The sequence below is a fragment of the Amphibalanus amphitrite genome, unplaced genomic scaffold, assembly GCF_019059575.1.
Source record: "Amphibalanus amphitrite isolate SeventyFive unplaced genomic scaffold, NRLGWU_Aamphi_draft 000027F_arrow, whole genome shotgun sequence".
NCBI classification, from domain to species: domain Eukaryota; kingdom Metazoa; phylum Arthropoda; class Thecostraca; order Balanomorpha; family Balanidae; genus Amphibalanus; species Amphibalanus amphitrite.
The window spans coordinates 1,422,652-1,437,656 of record NW_024881523.1 but is presented as its reverse complement, the minus strand read 5'-3'; the positions used below and the strand labels follow the sequence as shown (position 1 = coordinate 1,437,656).

The 15,005-nt window shown below is 46.8% G+C and overlaps 1 protein-coding gene across 7 annotated transcripts; it reads right to left on the bottom strand.

Moving 5' to 3' along the window:
• On the bottom strand, positions 1-9,719 carry LOC122364845 (RNA-splicing ligase RtcB homolog). 7 transcript variants are annotated; one of them, XM_043335630.1, is made up of 11 exons: positions 9,688-9,712; positions 8,190-8,231; positions 7,096-7,447; positions 6,689-6,819; positions 5,199-5,325; positions 3,815-3,921; positions 3,208-3,367; positions 2,673-2,848; positions 2,334-2,468; positions 1,938-2,102; positions 1-622 (listed from the first exon to the last, which is right to left on the bottom strand). In XM_043335630.1, exons 3-11 carry the CDS (start codon positions 7,385-7,387, stop codon positions 395-397), a joined length of 1,521 nt encoding a protein of 506 aa, XP_043191565.1. In that variant the 5' UTR covers positions 7,388-7,447; positions 8,190-8,231; positions 9,688-9,712; the 3' UTR covers positions 1-394. The 7 variants fall into 7 exon arrangements, with proteins under 7 accessions (XP_043191565.1, XP_043191572.1, XP_043191581.1 ...); XM_043335637.1 differs by having other exon boundaries at positions 9,663-9,702; XM_043335646.1 differs by lacking the exon at positions 9,688-9,712 and adding an exon at positions 9,465-9,609.
• Positions 9,720-15,005: the final 5,286 nt, after the last annotated feature.

Sequence of the window (15,005 nt, the reverse complement as noted above, 5' to 3'; positions counted from 1 at the left end):
GACCGCTCTGAGCTATATTATAGAGGAGCGTTTGCATATGCCGGGAACCAAAGAGCACAACAACACAACAATTAGCGCATTATTATCACCTTCACAGTACGTTGCATCGGTATATTCAAGATCGGTGTGTCCTAGAGCCATGGTTACACCACACAATGGGCCATCGTTGCCAATGGTGACGACTTTAACCTCATGGAAGGCTGAGAACACACAAAGCACACACACTGCAGCCTGCTAGCCACAATACCACACTGCAGATCCTGGGACAGTTGGAGCCCGCACCAGCATCCAGTCTCGATCACAGAACTTGGGCAGCATCCCACCGTGGCGCCCATCGACAGACGTCCCGCCGGTGGAACAGCTCCGAACAACGCTCACAGCGCCCTCTGCGCCATCAGCCCTTAATGACGGCGATCGGCTTCAGCTTGATGCACTTTTTACTAATGCCGGCCGCGTGGCAAGTGTCTACCACGTCTGTGACGTTCTTGTAGGACTCGGGCGCCTCCTCCATGACGAGTTTGGGCGAGGCTACTCGTACTGAGATGCCCAGGTCGTTCATTTTGGACAGTACCTGCTGGTAGTCTAGGTTGCGCCGCGACTTGGCCCGGGACATGGCTCGCCCCTGGCGGGAGAAAAAGCAGCTGTTAGTACTGAATCTGGACGCCCCAGCCCAAACACCTCTGAGGAGCAAAACAGCGTTGCAAAACGAAATCCGTAATACCTATGCACCTAAAATAAATATCTAAAATATCCCTCGCCCGCACATGCCATTTTCCCATCCTAGAACGCACATGGGGGGGGGGGTTGCCACCCCCCCCCCCGCGCCATTTCGTTCCTGTTGGAGATAGAGCTTAGCGGTAAAGACCAAAAAGATTCTTTGGGAAGAGACGAATCCAATGATACCCAGTTTTACCTTCTCAGGTCAGTCATTGACCTTCCAGGTCAGGTCAAACTAAAAAATGTTGCTGTTTTGGGTCACCGCTGGATATCAAGTGCGCTGCTTATCAAATACCGATGACGATGCTGTTTTCTGGTGCCAAGCCAGCTAGAACCTCTTTGTCACACTACCCGACCAGAATTTTGCTGCTGAGGTCATTTCAGGTCAAGTTAGGTCAAGGTCAATTATATGTGTTTGTATGTCTGTGTGTGTCTGTGTGTATACTGATGTGTGCACCGATTGTTTTTGGGTCCATATTACATGAAATCATGATCTGAGAAGCTTTTACCAAAAATGCAATCAAAAAACTTCACAAAAAGTAAATTCAGCTTGCCTAAAACGCAATTATCTTAGATGACCTAGGTTGACCTTGACCCTGACCTTGACCCCTGTACATCGTCGAACAACATGTTCCATGATAGGTGGGAGGTAAGACTGGCAAAAAAGGCCGAAATCAGGGTGTCAAAAGCTCACAAGGCCCATGGCAAACGCAAGATGTTGAGAATTGGCCATTTGGGTCATGACATGACCTGAAAAACAAGGTCATATCTCCGAAACCAAAAATCACAGAAACTTGAAATTTTCAGCGAACATCAAGAAAGGATAGACAAGCAGCTATACGAAAAATCAGCTTTCTAGCTATAAAAATGTTGAGTGCAGAGCAGAAAGACTACCTGGGGGGGGGGGGGGTGGCAACCCCCCCCCCATGTGCGGGCGAGGGATATATCACCTAAAATAACCTAATCTGTTTCACCTTATGTACCTTCGCAACGTTCCATGATTCAAATAAGCCAATAATTTGGAACAAGACGTTCAAAATGTTTTCTGAACGAAATAACGGCAGCGCTCCCCGTCGCTCGACCACCCAAGACAGGCAGTTGAGACTACACAGGCACCGGTCACTGTGACACTCCGCCCTGGCGAGCCGTTCCTATCTGACAGTTGGGTATTCCCTGGGACAGCACCTGTAAAAGATATTACACAGTTGGTCGGTACTCACCGCGCCGTGGCAGGTTGACCCGAAAGTCTCCAGCATGCCCCGCTCGGTGCCCGTCAGCACGTAACTGCAGGTGCCCATGGTTCCTCCGATCAGCACCGGTTGGCCAGTCAGCTGGTAGTCGACCGGGATCAGCGGGTGGTGAGGCGGGAACGCCCGCGTCGAGCCCTGCGACAGAACGGGGGCGGTTAGAGTCGGGACGGGAGAGTGGCATGAGATCAGTCACCACGGTAAACAAATGGAAAGGGTTCACTTACTTCAGTAAAACACACATACCCACACGCTCAGACAGAAAAAAAAAACAATCATCATCCAACTGACTCGCTTATTCATACAGCATATTCACCACAAAGCTCGTCATCCAGACCTGCACCGACATCGCCAAGGCCTCCAGCTCACCTTCCTATGGACGAGCAGTGTCTTCTGCTTGCCGTCGATGAAGTGCTCCTCCACCTTGGCGATATTGTGTGAGACGTCGTATATGACGTGCATGTCCAGGTCGTCGGGAGCCATGTTGAACTGTTTCGCGAACGCCTGGTGGAAGCGACAAGAGTAAACACCAAGTAAACATTCGTGTAAGACACTACACACCGTGCATAAAACATCACGGCACTAACCAAAGGAAACAAGACAATATAGCAAAGTTAAAGAAGAAAAGGGGTTGCTAGTTTTCAGAGTCCCGACTCGGTCCAGTGAATACCAGAGAAAGAGTCGCGTGCCGGGAGTCCCGAGGCCCACCTGTCTGCAGAGGAAGGTCATGGAGCTGCGGTTGACCCAGGCGAAGTTAGCCGCGCACGACATGCCCTTGAGGTAGTCCTGGCCCTCCTTGGAGCTGATGCGCGCGCAGGCCAGCTGGCGGTCGTTGGTATCAATTTTGTCCCGCTTCATCGCCTTCTCCATCTGAACCAGAGCATCTGCGGTGACGAGCGACGTTAAATGGCTACAGAGGCTCCCACACGAGAAAGTTTGTACCTACAGGTTTACTGACAGACAGCGCAGCTAGCAAGAGTTTATACGGGGTAGTCAGAACTGCAGCTGTTTTATGTAAAGATAAGCTAGTACCGGTCTGGAGACAGAAAGACCGCCGCCACCGGAGCGAAAACTGACGTCCCGTGAAAAGATATTGCCGTAACAGCCACCATCAGTACAAGGCATGTGACATCCATCTGCAGATAAACTGGTCAATAAATGATTATGATATCACATCAGATCGCACGGACACACTAATCTGAAACACCATCCTGGTCATTACAACAGCTCCACATCCACTTACCGGTGGCCACCTGGTGGCCGAAGCCGCGGCTGCCGCTGTGGATCATCACGCACACCTGACCCTTGAACTCGACGCCCATCTTGCTGGCCGCCCACGGGTCGTAGATCTCATCCACCACCTGGATCTCGGCGTAATGATTACCCGCGCCCAGGGTACCCAGCTGTGGGCGGGAGGGGGAACACCGTCAGAGACCAGTGGTCGGTGGGGTGGAAGCCGTGTCGACGCAGGGGAGTCGGCGTCATAGGACACTGTCATGTCGTGTTACCGTCAGCCGCCAGCGGACTGACAATGACGACAAATGGGGTAAAAAGAGGAGGTAATATTGGCAGAGGTAAGAGGATCTCGTCGCTATATCGACACCTAATGGTAAAGACAGACGGAGGATGGACTGACAGACAGGCAAAGACAGACACGATCATGCGAACACAATGACTCTAGGCGGGCACGGTCGCCCCGTCACACCGAGCACACCCCAGCCCCGTCACACTGCAGAATGATGTTAGAGTAGTTTCTAGAAATATCTATCACTTTCTTTAAATATTTTGTAACCCCTACGAGGTAACTGACTGTTTTTATATAAAAAAACAGCCCAGATCACCACACTAACCTGAGGTAGGCCGCGTTTCTTGGCGCGCGTGCTGACTCTGGACGGGTCGGCGTTTAGCATCCGCCCAAACTCCTCACAATGCTCCTTATCCTCGGCCCATACGTAACCTATGTGGCACAAAGGTCAATCAGCCGAGTCAGATACAGCAAACAGCACATACAAAACCGATTTTTTCCTGAACTATGTCGCTGCATTAACCCTCGCCCGCACATCGGGGGGGGGGGGGGGGGGTTGCCACTGCCTCCCCCCCCGCCCCCCCCCCCCCCCCCCCCAGGTAGTCTTTCTGCTCTGCACTCAATATTTTTAGAGCTAGAAGCCTGATTTTTCGCAAAGCTGCTCTTCTATCATTTCTTGATGTCCACTGAAAATTTCAAGTTTCTGTGGTTTTTTGTTTCGGAGACATGACCTTGTTTTTCAGGTCATGTCATGACCCAAATGACCAATTCTCAACATCTTGCGTTGGCTATGGGCCTTGTGAGCTTTTGACACCTTGCTTTCGGCCTTTTTTTGTCAGTTTTACCTCCTACCTATCATGGAACATGTTGTTCGACGATGTACAGATGTCAAGGTCAGGGTCAAGGTCAACCTAGGTCATCTAAAATAATTGCGTTTTAGGCAAGCTGAATTTACTTTTCGTGAAGTTTTTTGACTGCATTTTTAGTAAAAACTTCTCAGATCATGATTTCATGTAATATGGACACATAAACAACCGGTGCACACACCAGTATACACACAGACACACACAGAAATACAAACACATATAATTGACCTTGACCTAACTTGACCTGAAATGACCTCAGCAACAAAAACCTGGTCGGGTAGTGTGACAAAGAGGTTCCAGCTTGCTTGGCACCACAAAACGGCATCGTCATCGGTATATGATGAGCAGCGCACTTGATATCCAACGGTGACCCAAAACAGCAACATTTTTTAGTTTGACCTGACCTGGAAGGTCAATGACTGACCTGAGAAGGTAAAACTGGGTATCATTGGATTCGTCTCTTCCCAAAAAATCTTTTTGGTCCTCACCGCGAAGCTCTATCTTCAACAGGAACGAAATGGCGCGGGATTGGCAACCCCCCCCCCCCCCCATGTGCGTTCTAGGATGGGAAAATGGGATGTGCGGGCGAGGGTTAAAGGAGCAAGCGATCAATGAACTACTTCTCATGGGCTGATGTTAGCCCTATTGGGTGTATCATCTAAAAATATGCTTGAAACATAGGCTGTAAAACATCTAATCTAAAGCAATCACCAATCATTAGTGGCTCTCATAAAACGTAGCTAACACATCAGAACACGTCATAAAAGACAAACTAATTATCTCAGCAGACTCTGCAGTTGATAATTCTCGAGCCAGCTTGTGATATATTATAACGTTACTGACCCTGCCGTAGGGACCAGTCCATGCCCATCTCCAGCGCTTCTTCCAAGTCCTGGGCGTTCATCGGGATGATGCCCTTGCTGCCCACGCCCACCGGGATGTGGTCAAACATGCTCTGCGCCAGTTGTTCCTGCGAACAGGCGTTACACTGCTGACCGAGCGAAAAACGGGCGGTAAAGCTCTGTCACGGGTTCCGGGCCCTGACCACTCTCAGCAAGCCGGTGCTAACAGTCTGATCTCCTTCAGTGAGGAGATAGCTATGGTAAGCGTCCAATCCTTAACCCTATTCCTGGCGGGCTCCGCCGGGACAAGAAACTGGCGGGGGGGGGCCGATTCGGCCCCCCCCTGAGATCTCGAGAACGAAGCAAGATAGCGACAAGCGGTAAACGGCATCGGATACGCATGGACAAGGTCTACAATTTTTACTAAGGTCATTTTCAGGTCAGGTCAAAGATGACGTCACAGGGGTCGAAAAAGTCAAAATGGCGGCACTAGATATGGAGAGTTTTTCTCGAATAACTTTCGAATTAGTCAAGATAGGAACAAACCAAGGGCATCATCGTGATCCTCTCGTCAATCCGCATCGAATGATATATATGTTGACCTCGAAAGGTCAAGGTCAAAGGTTGACCTCAGGTCACGTGACCTCGAGGTCATCATGTATATCATTCGATGCGTCTTGACGAGCTGAACACAATGAGACCATCCACGCGTCTGTATCTTGTTCCTGTACGGAGTTATTGGCCAAAACCCTTTGGTGACCTTTGATGACGTCACATGACCTCACAGCTGCCCAACAGCAAAACAGACCTCAAGGTAGTGAAGGTTGATCGTATATGAAGTCATGTATGGTATATGGGGCCATTCTGACCCGTTTTAGTGGTAAAAACAGGGAGTTGATTTTTCCCCCATTGACTTATAATGGGGAGGTCGCGAAATTGACCTGACCTTAGGTCACAGATATCAAAATTCCGAGATATACAAATTGCACATACTGGTACCCTAACTAAAGCCTGAAGAGAAGAAATTGATCGGTCAAAAACTCTAGCTCTGGCGTGATTGCAAACTTTTCTGAGGTAGGGTCACCAAACCGCCTCTGGTGACCTGACCTGAGGTCAGATCAACTCAAAATTTTCAGACATGTTGCGTAGAAGCCTTATGGGAAAAGTCAGAAAATTTGAGCTTCCTAGCTCAACGCGTTTGGGAGAAATAACAAAAAACCTCAGGGGGGGGGCTCCTGAGCCCCCCCCCCGCCAGGAATAGGGTTAAAAACATGGTAAGCGTCTAATCTCATCAAAACAAACGTTAAATTAATAATTATCATAAAGTATAAATGCAAAAGATACCGACCGTCGGTGCTAAAAAGAACACCATGTACGTCCTACTCAAAAACACATTAACAAAACACCACCGATAGGCCAACCAAAATGAGCCGGTTATCATTCGAAGCTACGGATCCCCACCAGCGACAGCGCCCCTCACTGCATCCTCACCTGGATGGGCTGCACGTCCTTGTAGCTGAGGTTGGTGCGCAGCAGTCGCACACCGCAGTTGATGTCGAAGCCGACGCCGCCCGGAGACACCACCGACTCGGGGTTGGACATGTCGAACGCGGCCATGTTGCCTGTGAGAACAAACAGGATCAGGTAACAGCGTGGCAGTCTTACAGAATCATCCCGAGCCGACACCCAGAAGCTGTACCAAAGGTCAGGGCGCGTTGGACGCGCACGGCCAACCTTTCAAAACAAACTACAAAAGAATCAAAGTAAATACCAACAACCGTCAAGCGATAGCTGTAGAACCGAACACTTAACACCGAGTCACTCTCGGCTCTGCTATGTCGTCCATTTCATAGATCCTATGTAATCAAATAAATGTAAAATCCCTCGGCCGCACTAACCGATGGCGAACCCGTATCCGGCGTGCACGTCCGGCAGTCCGACGGACCGTCCCACGATGCCGGGCAGCGCGGCCACGTTGGCGATCTGTTTCACACCGGGCAGGAAGCCGCCGACGTCGCCGGGCCGGCACGAGTTGCGCAGCTCATCCAGCATCAGCCGCTCGAGCTGCGAGTTCACGTAGAACACACCCTCCACGTTCATGTTCGGCTGGAAGCCCTTCTTGATGCGCCAGCTGTGCGGTGTCAGGCGCTCCAAGTACTTGAGCTCCTCGTCGTACGAACGCACCACCATCTTGGCTAATTAGTTCGGCGAGACCCGAGAAAAGACCACGACACGATCGTGCCTGAGAAACTGAAATATGGCATTTTGGTTAAAAAAATCCACCAAGCAGAAAACATCAGTACCTAAAATCAAAATGTCGGGCCACCAAAGCCTTTGCAGAGTGGCAAAGAGAGGTTAATTTATTCTTTATTTATTTTGCCCCACTCCTGAGCAACATAACAACAGACAGTTATCATTAGAATTTAGACTTATATTAGAAGTAAATTAAAACCATTTCTCTGACAATTAGTTGGACAATGTCATATGCTCTGCCTTTACAATTCAATAAAAATGTCAATGTTATCAGTCATGTGAATAATGTGATCTTTTTTGCATGAGGCTACAGATCATTTTCAGCTAGTTATTTCAGCCTCCTTTTTGTCAGCACTCAGCAGGCTTATGGCCTACCTACCATAAGGACATGCCCAACATCCTCCTAACACTACTTTGTCCTCACATTGGCATACAGCTCAACACTGTAGCCTTATTTATTGGTTAAGTGCTACTGATCAAGCAGTGTCCTTATGTGTCTTTGTGGAAGTGGATCCTGTGACCCGTTATGACAAAAGCTACTGGACAGCTGCACTCAAATTCAAACCAGCTGCCAAACCTTTACCAGCAACTGATAATGGGTCTGTTCCAGCGCCTCCAGAAAGCACCACAGAAAAGAGCTCAAGTAACTTTTTATAATTTTTCAGGTATTATTCCAAATCCAACACCCTCAGAAAATATTAGCAAGTTATTTACAGGTCGTCAAGAGGCTACAGCTTACCGTTATTATTTGCTAAGATCAGATTTGACTGGAAGCTCAGTTCTGCAAGTAGGTAGGCATGGTATGGTTAATGGTATGGTACACAATAGTATGGTAGATATGTATATTGTATGGTACACACTACACATGCATAATAGGCATGTCACTAAACTAACATATGTAAAAAAACAAAGAACTTTTCATAGCAATTTCCATCATTTCAAGAGTAAAGAAATGCCTAATGATTTCATGACACATATGTGTTAAAAAATTAACATTTTTGTTGAATCTCTTGGATCAACATTGCATATTTACTGTTATTAAATGCTGTATACATTTTTAATCCATTCTCATTGCTCTTTTAGAATGAATTCAAAAGTAAGGAGTTGAGAAATATAATTTCATTCAACAAGCAAATACTGATTCTCTTAGTGGCCCAGACATCAAACCAATGAAGAAATACTGGGAAGTTAGGACGTGCATGGCAATAGGCAGTGTTCATTAGCATGGGCACCTTCCTATTACCACAGACCTATCATTGCATCCACTTCCCTCAAATAAGTTTTTTTTTTTTGCTACAGTTTTCAGTTTTCATGCAAAAAATGATCACCAAAACTCAAGAAAAAAATCTTAAATATCTTTATTGAGGACATAGGTACTATTTTCATTTTTGGAAGACGCTCTGATAGATACTGTCTGCAGCAGCTGATTGCAGAACCTGATTATGTATTGACTACTGACCAGTCATATTACCTAGCTGAGCTAGCTCAAACAAACCAAATGCTGAGAGGCAGACGACTGGCCTCTGCCAAAAGTGGCTGCAAGCTTGGCATTCCTTCGCAAGGAAAATATTCCTACTCCTACGTATCGTAAAGGGATTATTTTGGGATGACATATGGGATATCTTTAAAGTGAATAGTTCACTTTCACAAGATTAGGTTTATTTTGCAATGGATTTATGATTTTTTAAGCTCAAAATGATAGGCAAAGAAAATAAAACCTTTTTAAAAAGATTATTTTCTATATTTTAATATTCGAAGAACTATTCAGTTTTCAAAGAGCGAAATGGCCCCTACAAGGCACACATTCTTCAGCAAGGCACCTTTATACGGGATGAGAAATGGAATATCTTTGCCTAGGGTGATCGTTGAGCCGTAACAGCTTATTTATCCTTGTCTCAGCTCAAGTTACGAAACTGCTATTCTGATTCCAGTTCAAACCCCATGTTAAAAGTGAACTATTTCCTTTGAGTAAGGGGTGAGGTACAGCATTTATATACTGATACACTGTGGGTACAGTCTTGAAGACTCTTGGTATCTTGGCATCTTGAAGAATCTTGGGTACAGCCGGTACAGTCACGTGTGACGCGCCAGCCAAAGAAATCAAGCCCAAATACTTAATTCAGTTTAGTGATCAAGAATCTAACAGGTTTGGTGAAAGTGCATGCCAAACAATATCAATTAATTGAACTTAAACTAATTTATCTTCAAGTACCTATTGGACTATTTGACTACTTTACTTGGAAAATAACAACAGAATCCCGCCGCTGGTTAAAGAACAGACGAATATGGCGAATGTAAAGGTTTGTCGACAATATCTGTTCAGAATAGCGCTCTCTAGCAGCATCAACAGTTCAACAAAAATTGACCAACACAGCACTACTCGACCGCCACCCTTGCAGCCATTCTATAACTCAGATAGTACCGGGTTGATTGGAACAATAGTAGGAATTTTCGAATAAGAATATACGATTTCATTAGCCGTTTCAAATAAAGTGACCTCAGATGACCTCATCACCTCAGTGACCTTCAAAGGTCAATTTGACGTGCTCGCCTATTGAACCCATTCTATAACTCCAAGAGGTGCCGGGCTGATCGAGACGAAAACACCACCAGTAGATTCACCGTATGCGATTTAAAAAAAAAATACACGGCCGTTTCGAATAGTGTGACCTCAGGTGACCTCCGTGACCCTGAAAGGTCAACTTGAGTCTTGATATTTTTGTAGCCATTCTATAATTCAGAAAGTACCTACAGGGCACTGGGCAGATTGAGGCGAAAATGACACCAGTCGATTCACCGTATGCGATTTCATCAGCCGTTTCGAATATATGGTGACCTCAGGTGACCTTCCTGAACTAAAGAATGGTTGCAATAGGCGAAAACGTCAAGCCGACCTTCCAAGGTTGCCGAGGTCACCTGAGCTTCAGCTAACTATATATAACGGCTTATTAAATTGCATACGGCGAATCGACTGGTGACATTTTCGTCCCGATCGGATCAGTACATACCTACGCTCTGTCTGAGTTATTGAATGGCTTCCATAGGCGAAAACGTCACGTTTAACTTTCAAGGTCACCGACAACCGAGGTCCCCTGAGGTCATAATATTCAAAACAATTCATGAAATCGCATACGGTGGATCGACTGTGGTGTTTTTGTCTCGAGCAGCGCAGTACTTACTACTTCCACGGTTATATAATGGCTTCCATAAGCGAAAACGTCATGTTGACCTTTCAAGGTCAACAAGGTCACCTGAGGTCACCATATTCGAAACAGATGATAAATCTGCGATAGGCGAAATCACCGAGTTGACCTTTGGAGGTCATCGAGGTCACCTGAGGGCACCATATTCAATGCCTCTAAATAGATCGTAAACGTACCTACTTAACTACGTAACATGCGTGCATATTATTGACATCTGACTTCTGAGACATTTATCTTCCGCCCGGTTTGAATTCAAATATACCTACGAGCACCAATCTCTCTGAACAATGCAAAGCCTGTGTCGGCTCGTGTCTCGTATAACTGTTCATTTTTTTGTAACTAATTGTTTACGGACACGGTGCGTCAGCCTTAAGCAGCCGCAACTCCTTCCTATAAAGGAGTTGCGGCTGACGCACCGTGTGAGATGACACTGTGCAGTGGGTAAATAAGGCGACACGCGCGTCGTAGCGCCGATGCGAAAGCATGCACATTTAGATAATGGTGGCGTTGATAGCGAAGTGGCCGAATGGTATAATACAGAGAGAGAGAGAGAGAGAGAGAGAGAGAGAGAGAGAGAGAGAGAGAGAGAGAGAGAGAGAGAGAGAGAGAGAGAGAGAGAGAGAGAGAGAGAGAGAGAGAGAGAGAGAGGGAGAGAGAGAGATGGAGGCGGGGACAGAGTGCTGACAGGCAGACACGGTCAGACAGACAGACGGACAGTCCGAGTGACCCCTCTGACGAGTGACGCCTACCCCACGGTCGCTGTTCTCAGCAGTGCGTCGGTCGCGTGCCGCCGCGCCGACTCCTCGTCCCGCCGAGTCCCGGCGCGCCGGCAGTGGCTCATATCTGCGGGCACGCCATCGGTGGCCGATGACGCCGTCACGGCAGCCGGCCGCCGAGAACCTTTTCGGCAGCGGCCGGCTCGCCAAATTGTCGCGGAGCATGCGGCTTCGTGACCGGATAACCGTGTCTCCGGTAATGGCGCCGCTCGACGGCCGGGTGGCGTGCCGCAGCCAGCCAGCGGCAATTATCGGACCCATTTCCTGGCCGAGTGCGACTGACAGAACGGATCGGCAATCACCAGGATACGGCACTATAGAGATGTCATCAGTCGCGTAGTCGCCTTGTAGATGGATCGACAATAAATCCCTATGTAACGGGGATAGTCATACACGGTTGATAATTGCGTGGCAAAAGGTTATCGTTGGCAGGGTGACCAGCATGTTATATGTCGTATTTTTATATAAAATGCATTTTTTACCTTTAACCCGCGCCCCACTGGGGTCTGTGTATAACACGCCCTACTGGGGGGGGCTATTCATAGCCCCCCCTCCTAACTCCGAAACTACTGGGCCGATCGTCAAAATTCAAACGGCGTCTGATAGCCCCGGAAAAACTGTCGAGCGAAACCTAATTTCATTGACCTCGAGGTCACCGATGACGTCACAGGTCAGGTCAAAGTAAAAATTATTAGCAATTTGGCTTGTTCACATTTTGGGCTCTGGCCGCCGTCTTACAAGTCAGATCAGGCTCATTTTTGGTTTCCACACTCGTGAGCAGATGCTCTAGATACCTCGAGGGTACCAAACTTGTACTTTGATTTTCAGGTCAGGGTCAGGTCATCACAGGTCACGAAAATATTATATCATGCGTCGGTCACGTGACACATGTTTTATGGTCCATTTAGGCCATAGATTTCGAATTTGATGTCGTCTGTGTCATTCGAGGTCATTTTGAGTCGAATTTAGCTTAGGTCAGGTCACTTTCAGGTCAAAAAAGGTCAAATTTTGAAGTTAAAATTTTTCAACAAAAAAGGTGTCTATTGGATGCAGTTTGAGCTCAGGAACACGATGGTGCCATTTATATTGGTTTACGATGTCAAATACGCACTGAAAAATTGATTTGAAAAATTAATAATTGTGAATTTTTTGCAATAATGCGTATAACTTGGCCATTTTTGAAGATATTTGGCTAAAACTTGCTAGAGTTAGTCATAATCATGCGTTCTGTCAAATATATTCCGTTTTTTTTCGAAAAGTCAAAAACTTTTTGAAAAAAATGTAAAAATATAAATTTTGAATATTATTATATAAGATTTTCGAAATTTTCAAAATTTTGAAAATCCGAGATAACAGTTTGATAGCGCGGTCAATTCTGAGTCCTTTCATGCAAAGAAATTGGATCTAGCTTAAAAACTGAGCTCTTGGGAGCGATTGCCGTGGTTCAATGTTTTGCGCCGAAATCGGACGAACATGACGTCACTCTGACGTCATTACCGGCCGACCTATGGTAGCTACGAAGTTCAAATTTTAACACAAGGTGTCAAATTGATGCAGCCGAAGGTACTGAAAGTTTGGCGTCGATCCGTCAAGCGGTTTGGAAGTTATTGCAGAAAAACGGGAGGGGGGGCTATAAATAGCCCCCCCCCCCCCAGTGGGGCGCGGGTTAAGCACCCCAAAGATATCGGAGGTACGGGATAAAATTATTAAACCACTCGTAGGTAGAAAAATCTTGTAAACGTCTCGCCTATCGGCTCGACGTTTAAAAGATTTGTTCTACCTACTCGCGGTTTAAAGGGACCCTCCCACCTTCAAAAAAGTTAATGAATTGGCATGAAAGTGATGTCGCTCGGTTCAGAAACAGCAAAAATGAATATCTACCAAATTTCATCGAAAAATATTCACCGGTTTTCAAGATATTAGACTTTCACTTTTGTTTACTTTTTAGGATCTCCGCTGTTTCTAGCGACTTTATTTTAGAAGTGCGGCGTTTGCGGCAGTTGTTGCGCGCAAATAGCATATACCACCGCGTGCTACAAAACGTTTTAGTCAAACATTTAAAAATCGTTAGATCTCCGCTGACGTCACAAATTCTAAGGGGGCATACCAATGCATTAGCCCCTTAGAATCCGAAAACTGCAAGTTTGAAATTCCATATCTCCGAATTAAAGCATTTTTCGATGTTGTGAATGCCCAAACCGGTATTTTCAGGCCATGGCCACCAATTTGGCTATCTCAACTCAAAACTAATGTTAAGGTGGGAGTGTCCCTTTAATAGATATTAAACCGCGAGTAGGTAGAACAAATATTTTAAACGTCAAGCCGATAAGGCGAGACGTTTAAAAGATATTTCTACCTACGAGCGGTTTAATAATTTTATCCCGTACCGCCGATATCTTTTGGGAGCTTAAAGTTAAAAAATACATTTTATATGAAATATACAACATATTTCAGCAGAGCAAGAGACAAAGAGAAGCAGAGATAGATAAAGCTTTGAAAAACGGTCCAAACAATGTGATCGGTCTGAAATCGACAGTTCATTGAAGATCAAATCCCAAATACAACTAAAAAATAAAGTAAAATGATGTTTCATTGCGTTTCCCAGCGCATACTGGTGAAAATAACGAGACGGTAAAATGGCAGAAATGTCTACTAGACGTTTAACAGTTTGTTAATCGCCGTGGTTAATCGTCACTAGACGTTTAACAAATCAGTTAAACGACATCTGATAATTTTCTCTCTTTGCACGTGAAGCAATGGTAAACACTGTCTACGGTGCGGGATTATTTACATTATATTGCCTAGACCACAACTAACAATAGAACTGTTACTACTGTTACTGCACTACTGTTATCTGCAAGGTTATCTGTGCCTAAACATATCCGAGAACAAAAAAAAAACATTTATCTCGCGGCTTTTCACACGAATCTGCTCCGAACCTTGCGCCGAACCATACATATCCAGTGCGCAAAGCACGTACAAAGTGATTCAGGCGCTTTTGAACTCGGTCCTTTCTCCGGTTTGTCAGACTATAGGTAAGTAGGTATGTAACTTTCCTTATGTTACTCGTACATAGTTGTGAAGAGTTTGCTCAGGAAAGTGTGTGAGCAGTGAGTACCTCATTGCTGCCACATTCATCGTGTCGAGGTGTGAGCTGCGGACCTTTTTGTGGTCATTGCGCTGACCGTTGGCCGGCGGGCTTTCATCAGCGCGAGAGCAGGCCGATGTCCGGCCGCGCTAACACAGGGAACACGGCCCGGGCGTCTCGGTGGCGCCGACAAGGGAGTCGCCGCCGGCCGCCGGGCACGACCCGGGCCACCGGACACGGCAGGGGCACGGACACGGCCCGAGCACCGGACACGGCCCGGGCACAGACACGGCCCGGGCACCGGACACGACTGGGGCACGGACACGGCAAGGGCACCGGACACTGCCCGGGCACTTGGCGGAGCGGCACGCGGCACGGGGAGGCTCTGGGGAACGGTATGAGCTGCAATGGCAACACAAGACGTTTTGACGATTTCTTGACAGGATTTTGAACAGTTGTTAGGCACATGGGAAGCCTTAAACATTGGA

Excerpts from the sequence above, each read along its gene's own strand:
- LOC122364845 (XM_043335662.1), bottom strand. The coding sequence starts at position 7,387 with ATGGTGGTGCGTTCGTACGACGAGGAGCTCAAGTACTTGGAGCGCCTG. Across the intron at positions 3,922-5,198 it reads GGACTGGTCCCTACGGCAGG|GTTACGTATGGGCCGAGGAT; the intron begins GTCAGTAACGTT and ends TGTGCCACATAG. Across the intron at positions 2,469-2,672 it reads TGACCTTCCTCTGCAGACAG|GCGTTCGCGAAACAGTTCAA; the intron begins GTGGGCCTCGGG and ends CGCTTCCACCAG.